At 44.3% G+C, this 26,866-nt stretch overlaps 3 protein-coding genes, 1 long non-coding RNA gene and 1 pseudogene across 4 annotated transcripts; 4 read left to right on the forward strand and 1 right to left on the reverse strand.

The window, feature by feature from the left end:
• The first annotated feature begins 594 nt into the window (after positions 1-594).
• LOC120707428 lies at positions 595-3,420 on the forward strand. The gene is made up of 3 exons (XR_005688999.1): positions 595-2,262; positions 2,390-3,145; positions 3,237-3,420. It is a non-coding gene; the product is annotated as an uncharacterized LOC120707428 (long non-coding RNA).
• A 1,301-nt stretch (positions 3,421-4,721) lies between these two features.
• Positions 4,722-7,222, reverse strand: LOC120707429 (probable aldo-keto reductase 1). The gene is made up of 7 exons (XM_039992334.1): positions 7,022-7,222; positions 6,740-6,907; positions 6,422-6,625; positions 6,147-6,319; positions 5,953-6,049; positions 5,706-5,859; positions 4,722-5,180 (listed from the first exon to the last, which is right to left on the reverse strand). The coding sequence occupies exons 1-7, from the start codon at positions 7,076-7,078 to the stop codon at positions 4,999-5,001; spliced, it is 1,035 nt and encodes a 344-aa protein (XP_039848268.1). The 5' UTR covers positions 7,079-7,222; the 3' UTR covers positions 4,722-4,998.
• A 3,639-nt stretch (positions 7,223-10,861) lies between these two features.
• LOC120707430 lies at positions 10,862-15,177 on the forward strand. The gene is made up of 3 exons (XM_039992335.1): positions 10,862-11,179; positions 11,995-14,161; positions 14,513-15,177. The coding sequence occupies exons 1-3, from the start codon at positions 10,908-10,910 to the stop codon at positions 14,960-14,962; spliced, it is 2,889 nt and encodes a 962-aa protein (XP_039848269.1). The 5' UTR covers positions 10,862-10,907; the 3' UTR covers positions 14,963-15,177.
• Positions 15,178-15,898: 721 nt separating this feature from the next.
• Positions 15,899-17,725, forward strand: LOC120709925. The gene is made up of 3 exons (XM_039995546.1): positions 15,899-16,191; positions 16,414-16,762; positions 17,252-17,725. Exons 1-3 carry the CDS (start codon positions 15,899-15,901, stop codon positions 17,723-17,725), a joined length of 1,116 nt encoding a protein of 371 aa, XP_039851480.1.
• A 941-nt stretch (positions 17,726-18,666) lies between these two features.
• Positions 18,667-20,331, forward strand: LOC120709926 (annotated as a pseudogene).
• Positions 20,332-26,866: the final 6,535 nt, after the last annotated feature.

The raw sequence follows: 26,866 nt of genomic DNA on the forward strand, positions 1-26,866 counted from the left end.
CGCGCGTCGTGGAGCTCGCCGGGCTCACCGACTGCAACCCAGCTCTCACTCCGATGGAGGAGAGGCTGAAGCTGAGCCGTGACAGCACGACAGAGGAGGTGGACGCTACTCAGTACCGGCGCCTTGTGGGGAGCCTCTGCTACCTCGCCCACACACGGCCGGACTTGGCGTTCTCCGTCGGCTACGTTAGTCGGTTCATGCAGCGACCGACGACGGAGCACCAGCAGGCCGTGAAGAGGATCATCCGCTATGTTGCGGGGACTCTCGACCACGGCCTCCACTACCCAAGGTGCCCTGGAGCGGCACACTTCGTTGGGTACAGCGACAGCGACCACGCCGGCGACATCGACACCAGCAAGAGCACGAGCAGGATCCTCTTCTTCCTCGGCGAGTGCCTCGTTAGCTGGCAGTCGGTCAAGCAGCAGGTGGTGGCCTTGTCCAGCTACGAGGCCGAGTACATAGCGGCCTCCACCGCATCGACTCAGGCACTCTGGCTCGCTCGACTGCTTGGTGATCTACTCGGCAGAGACATTGGAGCAGTGGAGCTCAGGGTGGACAGCAAGTCCGCTCTGGCCTTGGCGAAGAACCCCGTTTTTCACGAACGGAGCAAGCACATCCGGGTGAAGTATCACTTCATCCGAGGCTGCTTGGAGGAAGGAAGCATCAAGGCGAGCTACATCAACACCAAGGATCAGCTTGCGGATCTGCTCACCAAGCCCCTTGGGAGGATCAAGTTTCTTGAGCTTTGCTCCAGGACTGGGATGGTCCAATCTTCCCACAAGACGACACACAAGACTTAGGGGGAGAATGATGGATAAGTCTTTGTACTCTGGTCTTTGTGGGGCCCTGTACTTGTGGGGCTGCAGCAACTTTCCTGCTGCATTGCTATCCCTAGAGGACAGCATCTTGGACTGCCTTTGGGAGGCAGGACAATAGTCAGTTAGCATCTAGGACAGTCCTTGTGGACAGTAGCATGGTGGCCTTGCTGCCCCATCTAGGACAGCAGCAGTTAGCATCTTAGACTAGCTTTTGGACTAGAATCTTAGACTAGCATCCTGTTTGCCCAGCCAGCTATAAATATGTATCCCCAGCCCCTTGGGTTGGCATGGCTTTGAGTTTGTGAATATGAGAAAACCAGAAAATTGCCCCAAATTCATTGTCATCCTCTCAGCTCATGAGAGTTAGAATTGAGCTTCTAACAAGGCTGAAGGCTGCTGGAGCTGCCGAACAGAGTGCTTGTTTGCACTGTATGGTCTTTCGATTGACTTTTGTAGAACTTATTTATTGTTGACACAGATACGATTCATGTTCTCTGTTTTGTGCATTATTTTCTTCCTTTGGTTCTGGATATAATTATTTCTCTTTTGTTGCTGCCATGTCAAGATCTTCTTAAGAGAGCATGGGGTTGGGAAAGGTTGCTGCCCAGAGTTCACGGTTCCATTGATTGGGATCAATACAAGACATACCTTGAGGAGTTTTATCAGCACAATGCTGACAAAGCAGCTGGCAAAGAAACACTGCGTGCTGCAGCCAGCCAGGTAAGGTCTCCTTGCTTCTCAAACAAAACTTTGGCTTGCCCCACTTTTCCAGTTGCCGACTAATTGCTTCCTCTGTTGGGAAAACACCCTTTATAGTGTATCAGCATAGAGCATGAACTTGTGTGTTGGTGCGTTCGCATTTTCAATATGGAAGATATGCGGATGTGCAGTCAGATCCAGGAACGTGCAAAGGTTGTGTTAAACTCAGAGGGTGAATACCCTGCTGCAGCTGCGGCCTTGCTGGTACGTCTTTTACAAACTTTACAAAACTTTGGCCTATCTATTCTGGTAGTAATTATTTAATGTTAACTTATTTTTGCACCCATTGCAAATGATGGTTCCAAGTCTATTAAGACTGAGGCAGAGTTGATGGCCGAGTTGTTGAGTCGTGATTATGACAACAGTGTGGTCACCATAGGCAATAAGATCCGTCGCCTTGCCTTAAATCTAATGCTATACAAAGGCTCTGAATATGCAGCAGTCTCAGGTGGCCTATTTTGTGCTGATCCTTTTGCGCTAACAAGCTTTTTGTAACAAGGGTGTTACAAAAGAGGCTACTATCATTCTTGACTCAGCACGACAAAAATCTCTTTGGGGCAAGCACGCAATATTATCATCATCTGCGGATGCGTAAAAGTATTGCAGCTGATTTGGCCAAACTTGAGCAAGAGCTTTCTTACAAGACTACTGGTTATGATGGCACTCTTGCTAGTGGCAAAACATGGTATGGTGTACACAATAAAATTAATATTTTTCCTTTTTTTGAGGGATAATATTTTGTTCCTCTTTGATCCAAATATTGTTACATCAGATTAGTGCATTTGATTATTCTCCTCTACTTGTAATGGCAGTGAAAAGGGGATGGAGAAGAGGAATGAAAGTTTGAACAATCAAACAGAAATTGAAGATGTCAGGGCCCAGCCGGCCCATGCACCTGAACCGGTGCAACCAGCCCATGCGCCTGAACCGGCGCAACCACCACCGGTGATCACATATCAGCGTCGCCGTCGCACAAGTGGCTAGGATTTGCTTCTCTAGATATTTTTATTATTTCCACAAGACTAGTTTGGGATTTGTAAAGGGATATAAATATCCCTAAAACAGAATGTGGAGATATTAAGCAAAGGTTTATTCTTGCCCTGCCTCACGGGGCTACCTCCAGCGCCGCCTCTCTTCCTGCCCTCGCGATCTTCCTCCCTCGAGCCGCCACCTCCCCGCGTCACGGCGTCGTCTTGCCATCGGGGGTTCAAGCCCCCACCACCCGTCTCCTGCTCCTACCACCTACGCAGCCACCACAGGATTGCTGATCCTATCAATCTGGTATCAGCAATGACACGAATAAGACTGCAGCTCCAGGCCCACAGCTGACACATTTGATGTCCAGTGTTGCCAATTTACCAAAGCTCCTCGAGTCTAGTTGGCTAAATGAGCTGAGGTATGGTCGCCCCCATAAGATCGTGAGTTCGAATTCCAGCTGGGACGAATTTTCGCTTGTGGGCAAAACAATCCCTCTCGATGTGCTCGCCACAAGGCTCGGGCATGGGCCAGGGTTCGGGGAGTTTTTTCGCGGCCGGTGAAACCGTGTTGTTTTCTCTTAATGAAAAATGGTGGGGTCCGTTCACACCCCCCCTTTTTTTTAGTGTTGCCAATTTCCATGCCCCTTGTGGGATTGCAAGTTTAATTATAACGCTTTCTTAGGAACTGTCTGAAGGGAACTACTGAAAATGGACTCGGCTGCTGTTTTCCACTGCTAATTTATTTAGTTCGTGAGTGGCCTAGCTTTTTCTTTTATGTTGGAGTTGGACTAGTGGTGAACTATGTGGTAAGATTAAGATACATGTGATGTTTGATATGTGTATTTGCTGTGAAATGTTGCTGTGAACGTTCGTGGTATCTTTATATTAAAAGATAATAACGTGTTCATGTCATCGTGTGCTTCCGGATGGTGAAGATGCTTTGCAGTATCAGTCTAAGGCCGTTAGATCTTTATGCGTAAAATTTTTGAAACAGAATCTTTCTATTTCGGAGTACTAAATAAAATCTATTTGCAAAACATTTTACACGGATGGATTGTAAATCGCAAGGTGAATCTAATGAGCTTAATTAATCCCTCCGTTTTAAATTATAAGTCGTTTGATTTTTTCAATCTCAAATTTGATCAGTTGTCTTATTCAAAAAAAAATTATGCAAATATAGTTATTTAAGTCATCTTTGAAGAACTTATAGTGATAAAACAAGCCACAACAAAACAAGTGATATTTTGCACAAATTTTTTGATAAGACGAGCGGTCAAACTTAGAGTCAAAAAACTCAAACGGCCTATAACTTGGAATAGAGGGAGTATAGTTCAGTCTGTTTAGAGTCAGCTAGCTCCAAACTGTTGCTAATTCTAGCTACAAGAGTCGTTGCCAGTTCCAAGCTGTCATTAGTCCGAGTTCTAGAGATACCCGGTCAGCTTCAAGCTGTCGTTGGCTCTTCAATAGTCATTGACACTCTTCAACAGTTTTCGGATTCTGAGACGTGTCAATGCAAAAACGAGAGCACACTCAACCAAACGGTACAGGCGCCCAAGGTACAGCCTTTCATTGCCCGACCAGTAAGAATGCTGAAACAAATAATATGTTTACTGAGCAAAAGCAACCTGTATCAAATTATACAACTACGTGGGAGCTTGTAATATTAAGGATATGCATTCGGGAACATTAGGTGTAAACCAACCCTTTCATACAAACCGTGCAAACTTTAATCCAGGCCACTAGATCAACATCTAAGGCACGGTGCGCAGAGGGAGTTGGAGAGGAGATTAGCAAAAGTGTGATTAGAGGCGGACAGATGCCTTTCTAAACTCTCTCTCTCAACTACCGCTGCATAATCAGTGGTGTGGCAAGGTGTAGCCTCCTCAACTGTATCTTCCCTATGGCTGCTGACCACCGAATGCAGTACTCATTTGATTGTAGCAAGCACCGGACATTCCACCAGGACCCATTCCCATAGCTGGCCGCATAGGCATAGGCATCCCCTGGTTCATTCTGAAACTCGAATGGTTGCATCCGAGACACTGCAACACATTACACACTTTCGAACAAGGTCTCAGAGAATTTTGTGTTTGGGCTTTGCTTGTTTGTTATTCTCTCTGACTCAGATGCCAATGCTGATTGGAGTGAGCACACATGATACATGTACTTCAGGTGGTGGTACATTTTCCCGCTTATATTCTGGTTCAGCTTGCACACATACTGTAACTTTATTATAGGTTCAGACATTCCATGCGACAATATCAGTCTTGTCTAGTATAAACATACACAAAATCAAGTGTTTGCTCATATTTCGGATAGCAGGACGCTTTATTCTTCTTCTGTCGTATATTATCTAGCACACAGCAATCCCAAAGACATATCAGCCATAATACTGAGCACATTTGCAGGAAATCGCATACTATGACCGCTGCTAAGTTCTTTATTTAGCTCTGTTTCTTTGGTGTATCTGCGTACTTCCAGGTGGTATGTGCAAAGGAAGTGTATTGTCTTCCACCAGCAACATCTTCTTCGCGGATCTGGATGCCAATTTCTTTCAAGTCCTCATCTGTCAGCTTCACCTTCAAGGCATCAATGTTGGCATCTAGATTCTTGATTTTGGTTGTTCCTGAGAAATTTAGAAAACATCGGACATCTGTCAGCAACCAAAAGAGCGGCACTACTGGGACATGCAGACAATAAGTTCTTCGAAATTGAAAGTGAATAACAAGTGCATAAGGAAGAAGAATACGTTTGTTATTGCACCATGTTTGGAACCAACAAAAGTATTTCACAGCTTAGTAAAATAGATCATATGGCACAAATTATTCATCAAAATATCATGAGTATACCAAAGATAGTAGGTTGTTCCCCTTGAAGAAGAGGAAGATTTCTTATAGTAACTGGATATATTCCTCTATTGTTGCTCCTCTGCCAAAGCAGATAGACCATAATGGAAAACAGACACAATGCAAATCATATTACGCTAAATATTTCCAATTATTATGATCTGTGAATATGATGCATTTTACTTTTCTCCGAAAGTGTATACAATTAATAGCATCTGAAAAATGCATCTTTGGGCCAACACTGTGAACCATCAGTCTGAAAACACTGTTACTGCCAATGACAAGAGAATGGAAATAGGTCACACCTGGTATAGGAACGACATCATCCCCTTGATGCAGAACCCATGCCAAAGCTAGCTGAGCAGGGCTGCACTGGTGCTTATTGGCCAGTTCTTCCATTTTCAGATAAATTTGCTTGTTCTTCTCCAAATTTTCTGCCGCAAACCTTGGATGCCCATGCTGACAAAGCCAAAGTAAAATGTGTAAGTGAACTAACAAAAAGATTAACTGATGCAGACCAAGAATGGTATTTGAGGTAAACTGTATCAGTACCAGATTAGATTCAGCAGCCACTTGCTCTGTCACTCCTCTTCCACCGAAAAAACCACGACCAATCGGACTATAAGGAACAATTCCAATGCCCAATTCTCTACAGTCCACAGGGCACAGCAAATTTCGTTACATGATAACATTCAGTCAGGACTTCCATGAGCTAAAGCAAGAAGAATTAGTGGTCCATAAATCACCTGCACAGCGGCACAATCTCGGGCTCGATGTCACGAGACCAGAGAGACCACTCCATCTGCACAGCTGTGATCGGATGCACGGCGTGTGCACGCCTAATCGTGTCGGGGCTTGCCTCTGACAACCCGATGTACTTGACCTTCCCCTGCTCGACCAGTTTTTTGAGCTCACCAATCTGCAGAAATTCAGCACCAGAATTCAATTCACATTAAGCAACCACATCAACACCACCGATTTTGTCGTAGAAAGGCAAGCAGGGTGTTCTGGCTGCAGAGACCGTGTCCTCAATGGGGATGGTGGTGTCGACGCGGTGCTGGTAGTAGAGGTCGATGCAGTCGATGCCGAGGCGGCGCAGGCTGGCATCGCAGCAGGCGCGCACGTATTCGGGCTTCCCGCACACGGTGGCCACGCCGCTCCCGTCCCGCTGTATCCCGAACTTGGTGGCTACCTGCACCTGATCCCTGGGCAGCTGCTTCAGCGCCTGCACGCACACAGGCAGCCATGGGCCATGGCTGACGCGCGTCAACAAATCGCTCAACAAATCGCTCACCGACGCAGAGCAAGGAGTCAGGAGAAACCGAAACGGCAGACGGACCTTGCCGAGGAGGATTTCGTTGGTGCGTGGCCCGTAGACGTCGGAGGTGTCGAAGAAGGTGACCCCGCGGCGGAAGGCGTGCGTGATGACGGCGATGCCGGCCTCGTCGTCCAGCGGGGAGTTGTAGGCGCCCGTCAGCCCCATGCAGCCGAACCCCAGCTTGGACACCTACATCAGACCCCGATGAGCGACCGCCGCGAACGGTCGAGGAGGGAGCGGAGGCACCGGCGGAGCTCGGCAGTTCAACTAGCTAATCAGAGGGGGGGGGGGGGGGTCACCTACCTCCAATCCCTGGGAGCCGAGCTTGACGCGGGGAACGAGAGGGGCTTGATCCGCCATGACCACCGGGGGAACTGGAGGAGTCGTCTGGAGGAGTAGGCGGCGGCGGCTGCACAGCACAGCACAGCCGCGCGGGGTAACTGGAGGAGTCTTCAGGTGACACCCACTCGTCCGCTTCAAGTTCCAATATCCAATCCCAACCGAACATCACCAACCGAGCTCTCCCTCAAGAGTCAAGTGAAGTCCACGTGGGTGTGGCCTTCACATTACCTTACTTGCATGCTTGCTTATTCCCAAATCATTAGTTATTTTAAATTTTCTAAATTCATAGACATAATATATAAATTACTATGCATCTAGACATAATATATATATACATACATCAAGATTTTAAATAGCGGGTTATGGTAAATAGCGGCGTATTTTTTTTCCAAGGCTATAGCGGGCGATGGCAAATAGCGATTTACTACTAAATCATGAAAAATATAAGTAATAGATGCACAAAAACATAGTAATTAGCAACTTTCATAAATATAAATATGTTTCTAGGGCTACGGGAACATTACTTAAGTTGACAATACAACAAAATTTATACAATCAAATATTCAGTTGTCCAAAAGACCAAAATAGTAGCACTGAGCTAAGTATAAGGCTATAGCGGCGCTAAAGCTACGCCATTTAGCACAGCTATAGCGCAATTTAGCGTCCATAGCTGCCATAGCGATATAAATACAAATAGCGTAGCGGGGACTCTCTAAAAAGACTATAGCCTGCTATTTAAAATCATGATGTACATACAAAGCAAAAGCTATGAATCTAGAAAAATCAAAACAACTAATAATTTAGAAAGGAGGGAGTACTTTCTTAAAATTGAAAATTTTCATGTGTATTTAATTTTAATTAGATAGGAAAAAACACTTTTCTTAAGTACTAGCCTACCAACCCATGCGGCCCAGTAGAATTAATATAAAAATATGGCTTATGGGTAATAATTATAATTATCTATCTCACGTCTTCTTTTATCTATTAAATATTCTAACACATATTCTAAAAAATATTTATCATTATATAGTTGTAATAGATTTCATTTTGCATCACATCTTCTTAATTGAACCATGCGTTTGTGAATTAGTATTCTTGTCTCTTCCACCATACATGAATACATGGCGACACGCGAGTAGTATTTTTTATAAAAAATATAAATAATATATTAACAATAATAGAAATAGTAATTTAGAATTTTATATTGGTGCATTTTAATATTTTATTATAATTATATAACTTAGAATCGGATGAGATTACTTTAACTTTTAATAATAATATAATTAGATAATTGATATGCAATTTAGGGGATTATTTGCATTATTTCTATAATAGCATAGATAGGTAATTTGCATAAAGTTTAGGAGGTTACTTTAGATTTTTTTTATAATAACAGAGGTGCATAATTTATATACATTCATCAGTAGAACTAGTGCTTATCTGTCCGTGAAGAAACTATCGAACTTTGTCAGTGATCCAAGTTGAAGCATATGTTCCAGCAGATGACACAAGGTTCCACGTATACAAACCGAACCAAAGTCATTCGCCATCATGCAAGCCTTTGGCATCTGGTGCGAAGTGGCCTGAATAAAAGAAAAAGGAAACCCAAAGTAGCCGGCAAGGATCAAATAAGAATGGATGGCGTCAACTCATCAGTCCTTCTGTACTGTGACTGTCTTTGTGAAACCGAAGTGGTGGTCTTCCAACCACCGAATACTGAAGAGCCTAACTAAAGCACCAAAGGAGAATGCATCATTTGTTCCCAGGGCAGGGCAATGAGGTGCTCCTGTGCTCCCAATACTATAGGTATATACATGTGCTAACCATATTATGAAGATTTTCAGCATTTTTTTATGATTTTTGGGGTGTTCCGTGTTCGCGTGCGCATCGAGAGAGAGGGTACGGTGGCAGCTCCGAGCTCCTCGTGCGTTGCCTGGACATACATGAGATGTGCTCAGCGCCGAAGAAGACCTTATTAAGTCTCTCCCTGGCATACAATGCCAGGAATCAGATAGATAAATATATTGATCCATGCTTGTGCAATATTCTGAAGCATCGCGTTGTTCTATCCACGGAGTGCAGCGCTGCAGCTCCAACCTGTGCTCAGCTTATGCGCATTCAAATAAAATAAAAAAAATCCGATCGGGTGGAGTATGACGGCCCCAATCGTATCTCGTTAAAAGAAAGCAACCGGTTTCCCGGTCGAGAAAACCTCCGAACCCTGGCTGCGCCAGCATTAGGAATTTTTTACCCACAGATAAAAAATAGCCCCACGCAGGGTTCAACTCCAGATCTGTGGTGTGCCGCCGAAGTGCTTCGACCAGCTGATCTAGCATTAAAATAGAAACAAGGAAGAAAATTTTCCACTTCTTGTCTGAGTTTAAAGTGTTCTTTTTTCTTTTTGGCTTATTCTTCTGAGAGAGTAAACGCAGGGGAATCTCTTCATCTCTTGTGACGCAAGAACTTTCAGATTGGCTGCTACAACTGTGTTTTTGCTCCTCAGTCCTCACCTACGGAAGAAACTGTTGATCGAGCTTCTATTTTTTTATAGCCTCTTTAGTCTGTGCAGGTCAGTAGTGGACCGTTTTGAAGAATGCAGAACTAGATGCCGAGATCACAAGTTTTTAAAAGAAATTGTTCTTGATTGCCTCGTTGGGTGATCTGGACGACCCACAGAAGCATAATCATTGTTTACAATAAAGAGACCTTGCTTAGGAAGATGGAAATAGTAATTCCGTGTGAGCAAATGGAAGAACTTATCATTGTGAAGGCAAAGAGAGAGCACAAAGCATAATATAAGAGACTGGCTATAAATTTCTGCCCCGGGCTTCTTGCTGCTTTTATCTTTTAGAGCTTAGTGACCGACTTTTGTCCCTTACTTTCTTTTGTTTGTACATAGTTTCTATATAATATGATGAGTGCAAAGTTATTGATGTCCCTATCTGCTCCCCTCCATTGATGTATTTTTAACTGGTAACCATCCCATTTCGACACCAAACCTATTGCTACACCTCTATCTGTTTTTTTTTGTCTAAGAGCTCTGGAAAATAATACATGGTGTGAACCTAGAATCGTCGACAGTTGGCATGTAGATTCCACCTAATAAGATGTTCTTTTACAATAATAAAATTAACATTGACTAATTTGAACAAAAGTCATTGCCATGCATTAGTTTATCTCCAACAGTTGATCTGCGGAAAGAGATGTTGAGTGGTGTGTTACTCAACAAGCGTGTAATTGCACATAATCGAATTTATCAAAGCCCATGCTAGGTGTTGTAACAAAAAAAAAATCAGCAGGCTTCTACTCGCTTTGAAAATTTTACATTTTTATCGAAAATTAAGGTTTCCCAACTTAGGTTTGAACAGCTACGCTTCCAATAAATTTGAAGCATTATGAAATCTGGAACTGATAAAGAGCGGCAATGAGTGAGAACAACATAATTCCTTGAAACTATGTAAGCATATTATCTTGCATTCACACTTAAGGAAAGATGTGTCTCACTCTGCTCACCCCCTGTTGAGTTTGAAGACGTAGTGCTCAATTGTATCTACCAACCTAGTACGGCCTTACTCTTGGAGTGCATTACATTGACACGGTGAAAAAATGACGAGGAAAGTCAGGGAAATAAATAAGATGCCCGGAATATGAACTCGATCTGCGCATCTTTTGACATTGGAAGAGGAAACAAAGGGAATACAGAAAAGCTAGCCCACGTTCCTAACTAAAGCTGTATTGTAATTGTGATTCCCCTTTGCTCACTATACTCCTTGTGGTCTATACCTATATATATAAATCCTCCAGCAATGATTGAGTAGCTAGCTGCCCCAAGCTCAAGTCGAGAAGCATGGCTGACCCACAGCATCGTAGCATTCGTGTGACACCGGATCAACCTGGCGGAGGAGCTGCGGCGCGATCAACAGCGGCGGCGCCATGGGAGGCTGCTCAGAGGCGGCTGAACCGCTTCGTGCGCACCGTCGCGCTCGTGGAGAGGGCTGGCAACGGCCTCGGCACGCTGGCCTTCACGTGGGCAACCGTTGTCATCCTCGGCGGGTTCTCCGCGAACCTGGGCCCGGATTTCTGGTACGCCACGACCATAGTGTTCCTCGAGGCTTTCAGGTGCTCTTCTCATTTCCCTCCTTATTATTTTATCTTTTTTTTTTAATTGTATGAGACTTCTGTAGTGTCTACATATTTTATCTAGAGGACTCTAGTACTTCATTATTACAACTATATATAATGTCATCGAATTCTTAGGAATTAATAATCGAATGCCTAGGATTGTTGTTATAACCCCATACTCTTTAAATAACTGATGATGCTCGAAACACATCCGGACATCCGGCCGGTTCCATTTGCTGGAGTACCATGTCATATATGGTATATTTGAGAAAATAATTATGATTAGTATTTGATAGAGTTTTTTCTATATCTAGTCTTTGTCTTGTACCTTAAATCACCTTGTAGTTTGTATATACAAGCTGGGGACTCAAACGACTCCAATTGTGCAAAGTTATTCTGTCTGCCCTTATGATTTGCCGTTGTAAAGGGCTCGGGCAGCCAACACGATGATTCTTTGTTTTCTGATACAAAATCCCCAGCGGCGCAAAATAGTTGGTCAAAATCCAGCTCCTTTGTTTGGGTTTTTGCTCTAGCTCACCTCATGCAAAAGGGTTAAATATTTGCATGCATGTATTGATGAACTGATGAATGGATCTGTTTTTCAAAAAGAACCGATGAACAACTTAAAAAAAAAAGAACTGATGAATGAATCATGTACAGAATGCATCAACGGGTAAATCCTTCACCATATACAGAACCAACCAGTTCTCAGACTTGATTAAGTACTTTTCAACGTAGCATTGTTAGGCATGCACCTCTATCTCCCATTTTTTTTCGCTGATATCTTTTCGCACTTCAATAATATGATCCAGGGTGTTTAGCCGCGAGAGCAGATCTGATGATGAATTGTTATTCAAGACCACAGGAAGCATTAGGCTGAAAAGGGTGAAGCTGATAAGCAACGTACCCTATTATCTGAATGTGGGGATCGTGATGGTATGTCTGTACGGCACCCTGGAATTTCTCCTCGTCCACTACAAATACCTGCTTCCACATCCAACTCATCGCCTGCAATGCCACTTCCTTCTTCTTGCCTCGTTACTAGCATTAGCGAGCATGGCGCAGCTTCCCGCAATCGTCAAACACATGAAGGATCATGTATTCCTGCAATCTAGCCCGCTGGTTGCAGTCCTCGCCTTCGGTGGTGTACTACTATGGACCAATGCTCCTCGGCGAGTCGCCGCCGTGGTTGTCGCGCCCCTTTTTGTTGGATGCTTACAATACAGTGTGATAGGGGCCTGCCTGCGTAGAACCCAAATCCTATCTGATGTTCCTGTTTGGCTCCGGAAACTGGGCACCTTGATATTCCCGGTTTGGATAGCTATTTCAGTGCCGATCGCATTCGGTCCTATGGGCATTCTCATCCTGCTAGGGACACTCCTTGTAGGCAACATCCAGATTCCCGTGGCTCTGGCGCGAATCGGGCTTTCATCGATGCGCCTGTCAGGCACGGAGATCCATAAGATCCCCAACGATGACAGCAACGAGCACCTTGCACCAGCACTGAAGATTTTCTACAGCATGGTGCTTGGCCAAGGATCGCTCTACATTCTCGCATGCATAGGCGAGTCTCTACTCTTCCCCTACCTTCGGAGATCACTGGCGAGGGCACTAAGTGTCCTCGCATACAAGGAGGGGTTTCAGTCTGTTGATCTGTACTACGAGCATGCCTACGACAGGTGTATGCAAGACGGTGTGCTTGCCCAGGAGGACCTAAATCTTGTCAGGTTCGCGGTGGACTCTCTCAACTCCAACTCACGCACCAGGAAGCTCGCCGCGGTCCAAATTCTGCACTCCCTCCTCCTGCGACAAGAGGCATCTAACGCATTGCCTGTCTCAGAAATAACCACCGCGTCCAAGGCGGTTGCCACCTTGATCAGCATGCTGAGCTGGACAGGTCCACAAGATCAAGATATCAGGTTTTTCGCTGCAAAGATTACCGCCGAGATTGCTGGAGATCTCCTAATTGTTGGCATCCCAGGCACAATACAGATGATATCTTCTCTTCTTGATGTAAAGAATGATTTGGTCATCAAGCAAGGCATTACAGCTCAAAAGGTGGACGTCGATGAACAGTGCACTGATAATTGGCAACCAAGTCACAGTTCAGCTTCCAGAGTGGACATTAAGGGGGAGGAAGGTGGTTATCAGACAACAACAATACAGGCTAACTCAGCCCATGCAGCAGTCAATAATTCATGGAGCTCCAAAATATACATATTCTTGCAACACATCAAGGACATGCTGTCAGTTCCAAATGAAGGAAAAGAACCTTGGATGGATGAGGATTCATTTCCTGTACAGGGGATGATAATACTTAAAAAGCTCACTCATGATCTTGATAACTGTGCAGAAATCAGCAGAGCAACAGGTCTCATCCCAAAGATTGTAGGGTTAATAAACTACACTACAGACACAACAAACATGAGCGAAGAGCAACAGAATAAGATTACGACTACATCCTTGAAGCTGGCTGCAAGGCTTGTCTGCGTCGAAGGAGAAGTTGGTATTTCACTCAGGCACAAGATCTTAGAGCAACCCTTTCTATTGAGTAACCTCGTTGACATCTTGGAGGACAGCAACGGACGTCTGGAACAATGGGGGCCAGCAATGATTATCATTGCAAAGCTTTCTGCAGATGAGGAAACAAGAAAGAAGATTAGTGACTTCCAAGTGCTCATCCCTAAGCTGATGCAAACATTTCTTTGTCGAGATGGATCTTCAAACACATTTTGTGACCACGTTGTGCGAATGGTGACAGGGGAAGCACTATCAAAACTTACAAAGGAGAACATTAGCTACTGCTCATCTATCTTAGAGGAAACAAGATATGATGTTATCGAGGATCTCAAGAATATGCTTCAGGAAGATGAGTATACATATGTCACAGCAAATATGCTGGGGAATCTGTGTGCACACTCCAAAGACAAGTTGTTCCATCTTGAATTAAGCATGCATTTGTCGCCCATCCTGCAAGTGGTGAGTCTTCTAAATTAGCTACCAAAGGGAACTGTTATGCAACATTATTTGTTAATTTGTTTCTAGCCAGTAGCCATTATTTATGCTTTAAAATTAAAAGAAAGACGATATATTATTTAACCATTTATATGTACACTTGAAATCATTTTATTTTAAATCATGCCTCATATCTTGACTTGAATGGCTTAGGTAAGAAGACTATACAAGTGTATAAGAGTATGCATATCATTATCTAAAAAGTAAAATAAACTATTAAATGACTATCGGGCATGCATTGATGGTGAGATTAATTGGTGTAGAAGAACTAATCAAGATGTAACTTTGGGTTACCTGACACTATTACTGTGGCAGGTGTTGGCAAAAATGATGGATACCAAGGGCAACAAGCAATTGGAAGCCCTTCTCATCCTTGCTTCACAGCTTTATAATCTGAACCCTGAACTAGAGTCACATACCAATGCAAGAAGACTTGTCCAGAAGTTAGTGGCAACACTCAACTCCAATCAGAAACCTCATCCTGAATACCCAAGGATGAGAAGGGCCGTAGTTGAGGTTGCAATATCCATTATGGAATCCTGTCCACGCTACTCAAACATATTCAGAGAAGAAGGGATGATGGAAGCATTGTCTAAGGTAGAGATAGCCTTATTGAAGGTGGAAAAGTACAAGGTCTTCTTGGGCAATGTAGGAGAGGTTGTGGAGGGCAGCTTACATCTGCTTGACCTGATTGACAAAGCAAAACGGCTTATAGGTTCCACAACTCAAACTTGGGAAACTCTCGATCCAGGCAACCATGCTTGATTCATCATTACATGGTGAATATGTTGTGTTGGGGGCTTGGACTAGACCAAGTGATATACCAAGGTTTTCTCCTTTACGATCAGCAAATGCCATAACCTGAAACAAGATAGATGGTGTGGTAACTAAATAACCTTTTGTGTTTGATAACTGAAATTATGCTGCTGTTCATGTATTTATTACGTACTTTCCTACAAATATTGGTCATACTCATGTCAGCACAGCTTTCAAATATAATGTGACAAGAATGAGATGCATGCTAGGGAGTGACCATGTTGGTTCTATATATGTCGTAGCATGCACCTTGAACAACCAGGCAGGAACGTTGCTGCCTTGTTCTTTCTTAGTAACCGCCTTTCCAGATGTGTGGTTGTAATTTAGTCCATTTCTTAAGACTATATTGTTCTCAAGCAGGTAGCAGTGGGGCACCGTGGAACATGCTTAAGCATATCAGTGTTTCTTTATTTGCATATCCACTCAATAGGGTCTGTCAGGGTAGGTACGAATATATAGAAAGCAGATGTTCCCCATCAGGATCAGACACCATAAACTCCAGAAAAATTGGATTTCGGTTAAAAATGATGCCGATCCAGCGAATGTTGTTACCCCTTTCTGATCGTGGAGTGCCTGGTGCAGTTAGGCTAAGCATTTCTGTATTGTGGTCGTGAAACACATGGAGTATGTAGTTTATCAGCAACACCTCAGTGGAGCGAACGCGTCACGCGTAAAGTAACAGGCTGTTTAACAATATTTAACAACGAAGCTTTCCGTCCTTCCAATCACTCGACACCATTGCTGCCGGACTAATCATTCCATTCGCACTGAGTAGAAGTGATTAAGTGATGAGGCTAGCGACCGAGCTGGCGGTGCAGTGAGGAACAGTAGCAAGCAAGAGAGCCCTGACCGGTGCCGCCGTGCATCCGAGGGGACTGAGAAACAATGGCGAGCCCGTCAGCTGCCGGTGGCGAGGTTTCCATCCGAATGCCCTCTGCTGCTGAGGACCCTGTATGTGGCATGTTGCAGCAGAGGAGGAGGAGGAGCGCTGCTGCTAAGCAGGAGAGAATGCTGAACAGCTTCGTTCTCTTTGTTGCCTTCGGGGAGTGGACGGGCAATGCCTTCGGCGCGCTGGCTTTCTTGTGGGCCACAGTGGTCTTGCTGGGCGGGTATGGCAAGGAACTCAACGATAAGGACTTTGGTATTGCAGCGGGTATAATCTTCGTAGAAGCCTTCAGGTACCCTTACTATATGCTCCTCTGTGCTCGTACGAATAGGGGGTGGGGTGGGGGTGGGGGGGGGGTATGAATTACCATAGTTTTTTCCATAAAAGATTGTCTCGGCCCTGTGATCACCTTGATTTTATCATGGAGTACTGCTATATAGCTTACACTGCTTGTTCATCTCAGTTTCCTCAAACTCTCAAGTTTTGATCTTTTTATCCTTTGTCACTCCATCAGGATGTTCAGCCGCAACTACAGATTGGATGACCAGTCAATGTTCAGGACTACAAGGGCGTTCAGAGCCATAAGTTCGCCTTTTGCTCGCATGCTCGTGCGACCGCAGGAATGGAATGAACTTGCGGCTATCATGGGTTCGTCCATATGCCTTGTAAATTTCCTCCCAGAGCTGCCCTTGGGGGTGGTTCTGGCCAACATCATTATGGCAGCCTTACTACTTTTGATGAGCAAGTTGCAGTTTCCAGGGGCTCTGCAGCTCATGAGCAGGCCCCGACGGTACCGGCGGCTGCTGCTCTGGGCTGTCCTATCTGCCCTCCTGATTAAGGCTGCTTTTCTCATATCAGAGATGGTAAAACAGAAAATAAAGCTTCCACAGCGTGCTCTAGTGCCCTTGTACACTTTTGAGTCAGCAGCTATCCTAGCGCTGGTCATGGCGGTGTTGCTTCTCAACTTTAGACCCCCCAGCATTGCCAGGCTAATAGACAGTAGCTGTGGTCGCAGACTGCTGTCTTTGGCTAAAGTGGCTATAGTCATATATTTGATTGGTAATTTGGTATTGTTGGCCTCGGTCAAAATGGCATCAGCATATTATTATCGCCTTCCCATGGAGTATTTGCAATTACTGGGATTACAGGGCTTGCTATGCTTACCATTAGCTACAATGGTACTAGCACTTGTCAGCTTACAGACCCCTGCAAATAGTCCTTCTAGCCAAACGATTGATGTCACCCTGCATATATGCTTCTTTGTACAACTGGTGTCCACATTGGCTAACATCGACTCAAATATGATCGGGACTGCAATAATGCTAGGGGTGCTACTGATTGGCAACCTGCAGATTCCAGGGGCCATCATACGAATAATGCTCTCATCTTTCGGCCTTGCCAATCTGCACCACAATAAATATGGAGAGAAAAAGTTGTTGGGATCTATGGACGCCTTCTACGTGCTGACACTCTGCCAAGGGGCGCTCTACATTGTGGCATGCATCTCCGATCTCTTCTCCTTCTTCCTCCGCAGATCGCTTGCCCGTCAATCAGGACTCAGGGGTAAGCGAGGAGCAAGAGCTGTCGACCTGTACTACCACTGTGCCTACCTCAAGTGCATGGAAACCGGTATTCTCGCTGCGGGGAAGGAGATCAGCCTCGCCAGCTTTGCCATTGAGTCCCTCAGCTCTGGCTCACGTAAGAAGCAGCTCGCCAGGGTTCTCATTCTTGACAGCCTGCTGCAACAGAGGGAAGAGCTCATCTCAAGGATCACCTGCTCCAGCAAAGCGGTGTCTTCCTTGAGCAACATGCTCCAGCCAAGCTAGCTGCCAGCCTCAGGGTCGCAATGATTCCTGGTATGCTCAAGTTGGTTTCATCACTACTTGATGCCGAGGATCAGCTTGCAAGAGGATTAAATTCAGCCAAGAATGCTGGCGAATTATTCCTTGGTGTATGCTTTTCGCTGATGATGTCGTGTTAGTTCATGAAAGCCGTGCGGGAGTGAATAGGAAGCTGGAGTTGTGGCGGCAAACGCTAGAGTCCAAAGGTTTTAGACTTAGCAGGACTAAAACTGAGTATATGAGGTGTGACTTCGGCGCCACTCATGAGGAGGGAGATGTTAGTTTGGAAGGCCAAGTAGTGCCCAAGAGGGATACCTTTCGATATTTGGGATCGATGCTACAGAGATATGGAGATATTGATGAGGATGTTAGTCATAGAATCAAAGCGGGATGGATGAAGTGGCGCTAAGCATCTGGCGTCCTTTGTGACAAGAAGGTACCTCAGAAGTTAAAAGGCAAGTTTTATAGAACGGCGATTAGACCGGCAATGTTGTATGGTGCGGAATGTTGGCCTACAAAAAGGCGGCACGTCCAACAATTAAGTGTTGCAGAAATGCGCATGTTGCGTTGGATTTGTGGGCATACAAGGATGGATCGAGTTCGAAATGATGATATACGGGATAGGCTAGGGATAGCACCAATTGAAGAAAAGCTTATCCAACACCGGCTGAGATGGTTTGGACATGTCCAACGGAGACCGCCAGAGGCACCAGTGCATAGTGGTATCCTAAAGCACGACGGTAATATGAGGAGAGGCAGGGGCGGCCGAAGTTGACATGGGAAGAAACAATTAGAAGAGACTTGAAAGACTGGAGTATACCTAGAGATTTGTCCTTGGATAGGAGTGCTTGGAAAGCCGCGATTCTCGTGCCAGAACCATGAATAATGGTCTTTGTTTGGTTTCAACTCTAGCCTACCCCAACTTGCTTGGGATTAAAAGGCTTTGTTGATGTTGATGTTGAAGAATGCTGGTGATGATAAATCCCCAGGCAGTGCCAGGATCAAACCAAGGAGACATGACTCATATGTTAGTCAGCATTGGCCCCGGATGAAAGAAAGATGGACCGTTCCAGCAGAGCCGCCCTTGACGCATCAGGACTCCTTCCCTGTACTTGGCATGCTGATTCTCGAGAAGCTTGCTTCTGATCCTGACAACTGTGCAGAAATTGGCAGGGCCACGGACCTCATCTCCAAGATATCAGGGTTCATAAGCTACACTAGCAGCAATCGTGCACAGCAGAAAGCGGTGGTCTGTTCATCACTGAATTTGGTGAGGAGGCTTGCAATCACCGGTGGGAAAGTCGGCGCATTGCTTTGGCAAGAGCTGTAGGAGGACCCATTCTTGCTGGACAACCTTGCAGGCATATTGGAAGATAGCCGCAGCAGCATTAAAGCATGGGAGCCAGCCATGGATATCATAGCTAAGTTGGCCTTGGCTGAGGATGCTAGGAAGGAGATTGGAAGCAACAAATTGATTATTTCTAAGCTGATGCACGCATTTCTTGGGCGATATGGACCGACCAACATGCACTACAGCCAGCCGCTGCGATTGGCTGCAGGAGAAGCTCTGGGAAATCTTGCAGTCGAGAACACTGCAAACTGCTTAAACATCTTGGAGGAACCGGGATACAAACTTATCAAGGATCTCAAGGATATGCTTTGGCATGATAAATACAGATATGTTGCTGCAACTCTTCTGCAGAATTTGTGCGCGCACTCCAGAGACAAGATGCACACTCTAGATGCATATGAGCACCTCTCATATGCCTTGCCAGTGGTGAGTCTCTTAGTTGCTACTTAGAGAAATTGCTAGCATGTTCACTTGATTTTTTTTTCAAATATAGTTACATGTGCAAATCAATTATAATATGGCTTACACCACAATAAGAGCAGCATATATAGGAGTTGTTGTTCGTCATGCACATATTTTGTTTTCATTGCCTAACAGTTATGAAGTAATCATTGAGTTACCTTATATCTGAGCACACAATATGCAGGTGATGGGAAACATTATGGCTGTGGAAGGTAAACAGATGGAGACCCTAATTGGCCTTGCATCACAAATTTGTAATAGCATCCCTGAATGTATTGTCCACTCTCTTGAGTCACACCTTATTGTATCAGCATTTGTTAAGAAAATGGTGAATGCACTCCATGCCAACAAGAAACCAAGCCCTGAATACCCAAGGATGAGAAGGGTGATAGTTGAGCTCACAATATCCATCATAGAATCGCATCCTTGCTACACAAACATCTTCATAGAAGGAGGGATGATGGAAGCTTTGTCAAAGATAGAAAGTATCCCATCTAAAGTGGAAAGGTACATGATCTTCTTGGGCAATGCAGGAGTGGTTTTGGAGAGCGGCTTACCTCTACCGAATATAGTGTCCAGAGCAAAAGGGTTATTTGATTCTGCGACTCGAACTCCGGAACTCATCGTTGGTCACCGCCTATTCATTGATGATATATCTTTGTGTTGTTGTAATGAACCATACGGCACTGAAGCCATATTTAATCAATTAGGAAAGAAGGTAGAGAGCCTGCATCGAGCGAGGCTCAAATAAGGGTTGTCATGGACACAGCTAGTGTGACAAAACGAGCTACCACTAGTTATCCATTGTGTTTTTTTTTTAATTCATTGTAGCTGAATATATCAAAGGTTTGGGGGACTTTTATGTGAATAGTTCCAGTAACAAAAACATGCTTCTCTTAGTCTTCATTTTGCTCTATGTTCTGCAGGGTATTTGGAAGAGTAGTTAATTTTCAGTCAGGTGTGGATAAAAACACTAATGTGTATGAAAACTGATACGCCTTCGCAAAAAGTGGTGTCCCATATGTTGAGCACCTTTCTTTTGTGAAACATCTGTTGAATATTTTGCTGCTGATATTGGGTCACTATGTTGCATTCTTGGTGTATTCAATTTTGGGATCTGAAAATGAATTTGCAAGTTTAGAATAAAGGGTGTTTGTTTGCATGAGCTGATCCAGTGTATGAAGGAGTCATCTTAAGTAAGTTGCTTAAGGATATATATAGATATTGATATTCTTTATGGTCTAAAAAAGATATGATTCTTAATCATTTTCAAACTGTAATCGAAAGAATTCGCAGCTTTGTTGGTATAGGTGGCGAGCTACAGGCTCCACTGATGAGGACATCCATAACCGCTGATACAACTGTGCCTATCAAGTCTACGCTAATTCCATCACAAGGACCAAATGTCATATGTACCACTGTTATCATAACCATTACGAGAACATGAGCAAAGTTCAAGCAGAACAAACAAAAGATCAGACACTCTCTGCAGAGTTACTTTCAGAAGGAGAAAGATTCAAAAGTTCTTCATCCGAAGTAGTATAATAGGCAGAATATTTCTGAATACAGGGAACTTACCTAAGAGAACTTGTGAACTTGGCAGGGACGATGGGAGGTTGCTGTGCCATAATTAGTTAAATTTCTTAAATTGATGGGTAGCCGAGACAATTCGTTGAGCATCTGGTGATCCATATAGCACCCCTACGTGTTCGACGTTAACAACTGTCAGTCATATTCTCCTGGAACAAATGACAGTAGTTTAATCAGTGAGATATTACATCAAACAGATGGCATGCAAGCGAGGAATAGATGTCTGGGAATAATTACATACCTGCAATTAACAAGCAAATGCTATGTATAACAGAACCCATAGGATATCGAGGGAGAGTCCAAAACAGCATCTCTTGCTTGTTGTGACGGGGCCAGCGTCGACCAGCAGCGCCGACGAACAACCAACGATGTGCTGCGCCTCAGCGGATCCAACTGGGCGCATCCATAGTCACTGCCTTCGACCAAGAAGGCAAACAAACACTTGAAGCAAAATCCCATATTGGTGAATGGGGTTTTCAGGCGCGGAGGTTTCCATCCAATTGTAGGGGGAATGAATGCTGGTGCGGCGTAGGGGCCTAGCGGTTTTGGATCATGAATTCATGATGAGGCCAGGGCGAGATCGGCGGGAGAGCAGGAGGCGGAGGAAAATGGAAGCGAGTGGGAGTGGGAAGCAGCGCCGGTTTCGCTGGCGGCATGCCGGCGTCTTTTTTATTTTTATATTTTTCAAAAAAGAATTTTACAGAAATATATTTTTGGTTTTAGAATTTACAATTCTATACCCCTACCGCCCGACAGGGGGCGATAGGGACCTATATGTAAATAAGAATAAATTTTGTTTGCGCAAAGATCTTTGGCGGGGGCTTGCCGCCCCCTGCCGCCAACCGAGGCTCTTCCGATCACCGTCTTGCACTACGCCACCAAGGCGATGCCGGCAAGTAAAGGCAAGTGCCTCTAAGACACTAAGTCTCGTGCACCGCCACCGTCTCTCTCGGTCAAAGTGTCGTTGCCACTCCACACCAAGTCGGAGGATCACACGACGGATTACAAGTTGCTTGCCGCAGCAAGGCTTTCTCTCAAGTTAGTTCTCTCAAGAATTAAGCCTAATCAAGCACTAAACACTCTCACAAGTGTGCTTAAGCCTATATGATGTACAATAAAGCACTATGGTGGTTGGAGATGATCTTTGGCTCTTGTATACTTCCTTGGTCTCCAGCACTCTCAAATGAGCCGTGGGGTGGCATATATATAGCCCCAACCCCTCAAACTAGCCGTTGGAAAAAGGCTGACAAAATCCTTAACACCGGTTAATCCGATGCTCTAGCTTTTGTCATCACCGGTTTAACCGGTGAGTGCATTCTCCAACTAGCCGTTATACTTCAACGGCTACCTGATCAATCGACCGACGCTCTTAAAACTAACGTTGGTTCAACCGGTGCATGTAATCTCAGAACTCCCAAAAATGGAGTCTCTGGACAACTGCACCGACGCTTCAGAAACCAACGTCGGTTCAACCGGCGTACTCTGCTGATTTTGCCTTCTCAGAGTCCGTTGCACCGGTGAGTACAATTTCTCTATCGTCGGTTTAATCGGTGATAGTAAATTGTCTCTGTTTTGATCTTTTCGACTTAGATTTCTTCACGGTCTCTTCAATTCTTGTCCCTTGGACCGAAGAGGTTTCAGGGCGCTGCCCTGAGACCCGCGAGGGGCGGCTCCCCCTCGACCCCCGTCAGCTAATCGGTTAGCGGAACCACCGTAAGGGCAGCCCTTCGGGCCTTGCTACGCCTATCTTCTCTTTGTCATCACTTGAATCTAAAAGCCTGAGAATGGTCATCTTAAAAATCATATTAGTCCAAGTGTTGTGTTGTCTATATCAATCACCAAAACATTATATTGAAATATGGCATGAGAGGCCATTTTCGCTACAATCCAGCAGGAGACGTTCTACAGATTCATTAGTTGGACATGCTAAGCCATTTTCACAGTTGATTGATGGTGCGCCTAAAGAGAAGTGGTCACTTCTGCATGACACAGATGGGAGACGTTATGGGATCGAGACGACCAACCATGCTGAATGTTACAATATGGTAATGCGTCGTGTTCGTGGATTTCCTCTTGTTGGCATTGTTGAGTTCATCATGTATGGATGTATAAGGTATTTTAGGGAGCGATACGCATCAGCCGCTTCCTTACTTAATGATCCAGGAGTGTATTTTTGCAGAAGGGTCAATGAGTACATGGAGAAAAAAATAGAAAAGGCTCGATTTCACTCAGTCATCTCGATGGGCACAAAGGAGCAAAGATTTGAGGTATCATGCAGGGACAGGACCGGACAGGGTGTCCGCAGACAAAGGGTAATTCAAGAAGTTTTGATAACCATTGACGGGAGGGTGTTCTGCCGATGTCAGAAGCCAAATGTGCATCACTTACCATGCTCCCATGTCATCGCGGCTTGTTCTGTATCTGGGTTAGATGCTGCGTCATATGTTTCTCAATATTTCACAAAAGAAGCCGCAGCACAGACTTGGTGTCATGAGATATACGGCATCGGTATTCTAGGCCCATTCACTCAAAAAAATCCCCATCCAATGCTTATCCCTGATGCAGCTATGAAGCGGGGCATAGGCCGACGGCAGACACGTCGTATCCGGAACGGAATGGACGAGTCCGAGGCTGGAAAGAAGAAAAAATGTTGCAACTTGTGTGGAGCGGACGGTCACACATACAAGAAGTGCCCACAGCTTTCAGTATCCACTGCTGCTGTCGAGGCTGGACCTTCCGGGAATCCGACGGATGGATCGGCTCCACCTACAAGAATTCGCCGCATCTAGTTGTGCACGTAACATAAATATGTAATATGTTATGTGGTATTTTGTTACTCACCTCTTGTTGTAACGAATGAAACCTTCAATGTAATATGTTATATGGGTTTGATACCCATCTCTTGTTGTAACGAATGAAACCTTCAATTTAATATGTTATGTGGTATTTTGTTTAACGTTCTATTTATATTTCATTCATTGTATCTTATGTGGTATTGTATCATAAATATAATCATTACAATCAAACATAGCAAACATATAAGTATTGCAATTAAAGGTACAGGCGTCTCGTCACAATTTACATCACAATCTAAAACCGATGTCCATCATATGTTACAGATCATGTCATGAAATCATGTAAGTCGTCATCCCAGTTGACAGATGGTGGTTGTAAGGATCGATGGACCAAGAGGGGGGGTGAATTGGGCCTTTTTCAAATTTCTAAAATAAAGTAAAGCAATTTTAACCTATGCAATACTAGTAAGGCTCAATTCACCAACCCGGCTAGCTAAGCAAACTACACAAGCTTACGAAGAAACAACTAGATAAGAAACTAAGCAAGGTAGAGCTAAGCTATGATCTCTAAGGTCAAGCACATGAATAATTGCATGAAAGTAAGTGCTTGAAAGTAAAGAGTGGGAAAGAGACAACCGGATTTTTTCCCGTGGTGTCGATGTGTTGGCACACACCCCTAATCCACGTTTTGACACTCACTAAGAGTCTTGTCACCTCCCAAGTCACCGAGACGAGGGCGCTCACTAAGTGTCTCCGTTCACCATCCCGGCGTGGTGTAGCTCAAGCCACGTACAAATTTCTTCGGGCTCCCACAATCGTTGGCAAGCTCCGGAAGAAACACCTTCAATCACCAAGATCGCATAGGTGCTGCCAATCACCAAGAGTAACAAGCTAGGGTCTTCACTTGAGTAAGAACCGATCACCAAGAACGGATGCACACAAGTTTCTCTCTACTCAAGTCCTTAGTCTTGCTTCTTGAATGATTGAATGAACAAATATGTGAATGATGAAGCTCAAGATGGCTCTCAATAATATATGAGTGTATGAATGTTGCCTGGTGTCAAGAGAGTGCAAAATGACCCATTGGAGGGATATATATAGGCAGCTCACACGAATAGAGCCGTTGGAGAAAAGCTGCCAGAAAACTGCGTAGCGCCGGTTAATCCGACGATCCTCCAATAGCTAGCGTCGGTTTAACTGATGAATGTAAACTGCCCATTCTGAAAACTAGCCGTTACAACTCGGGCAGATTAACCGACGTATCATCGGTTTAACCGGTGAGTGTAGTTGTCCACTGATCAACTGAAAAACCAAGTCTCTGGACAACTGCACCGACGTTAACTCAAATCCATCGTCGGTTTAACCGGTGAGTATAACTTCTGAAATCCCTGGAAAAACCATCTCACTGGTCAATTGCACCGACGTCTCATTTCAAATAGCGTCGGTTTAACCGGTGTATTGAACTTGAAATGCCTTGGAAAAAACCAACTCTGGACTAATGCACCGACGTTAATTCAAACAACATCGGTTTAACCGGTGTATAGAACCTGTCCAGACTCTCCTGACTGTGTTTAACCGACGTATAGAAAAGTGGAAGCGTCGGTTAAACCGGTGTATAGACTTTTTCTGATTTTGTCTTTTCTGATTTGAGTCTTGAGTGAAATCCAAATATTCTTGAGATATAAGTTGAAAACCACTTATTTGAAATTCTAGAAACCTGAGTGACCATAGTGTGCATCCATTTTCAAATGACCATGTTCATGCTCAAGTTACTTGACCTTAACCCCTCTTAATAGTGCGATCACTACAAAACTATAAAACCTATACTAACCTACGTGTCCTTCTCAACCTTACGACACTTAGGACTAGAAAGATCCTTAGTCTTGTTATATATTTGAGATGAATACCAAGATCACCTTTTTGAATAACGAAATTGAGGGGCCTCTTTTGACATATGACCAAATGAGCGATAATGATCTATTAAGCTGCACAAACTCATTAGTCACAATAATGGTTGTCATTAATCACCGAAACATACCTTGAGGACCTAGATGCTTACAGTGGTGCTGTATGTGGTGCACCATTACTTGACAAACCTCTCGACTTTCCTTTTCTCTCTTTTCTGGTTCTAGGTTTATGTACAGGGGGAGGAACTACAGGTGTTCGAGGCCATGATTTGGGGGGCATGAAGTCATCCATATCGTCATCCCAGTTAACACAATTAGGTGCTCGAGGTGGTGCAGCATGACTTGACGAACCTCCGGTCATCTGTTCTTGCGGATGCTAAGAACTATCACCCGAACATTTTTTCCACCTCCTTCGTCTAGTTTGCGGCATAACTCCACTGAAGATACATAGCAATTTACGGAAATTTGGTATCGATTTGTTAATCAACTCTGTGTACTCGGGGTAATCCTAGCATATAATTACACAACAATTTTACTATTTCGTAAATATGAATTACAATTAACGAACGGGACTAGAACTGAATAAGAGTTACCTTAATGTGCATCTCATACACCTCTGACCGCATCCATATCTTACAAGTAGTTTGTAAGAATCCATAACATAAGGATGATTCGCTAGTTCACATACCCTCATGTATATCTTCCGACGTTCTAGCAGGTGTTCCTTTAAATCTTGCATTGTAATACCTCGAAATAATATCAAATCTTTAAACTCAACTAATTTGGACAACACCATCTCTATCGTACCATCCGCTAATGGATCCAACTTCTTACTGATTACAAGATGTGTCATGATCTCAAGAAATATACTAGATTTTTCTTCGGTCCATGAAAATCCAACAGAATTGGAGGCAGCCATTGCCTTATGCTGCAATAACAATAATGTACTGTCATTCTAAGTTTACTATTCTATATTTCACTATCCAAAAACTAAATTTATTCTAATTCATAATTATTTTAG

Source organism: Panicum virgatum, chromosome 5K (assembly GCF_016808335.1).
Source record: "Panicum virgatum strain AP13 chromosome 5K, P.virgatum_v5, whole genome shotgun sequence".
Classification (NCBI taxonomy): Eukaryota; Viridiplantae; Streptophyta; class Magnoliopsida; order Poales; family Poaceae; genus Panicum; species Panicum virgatum.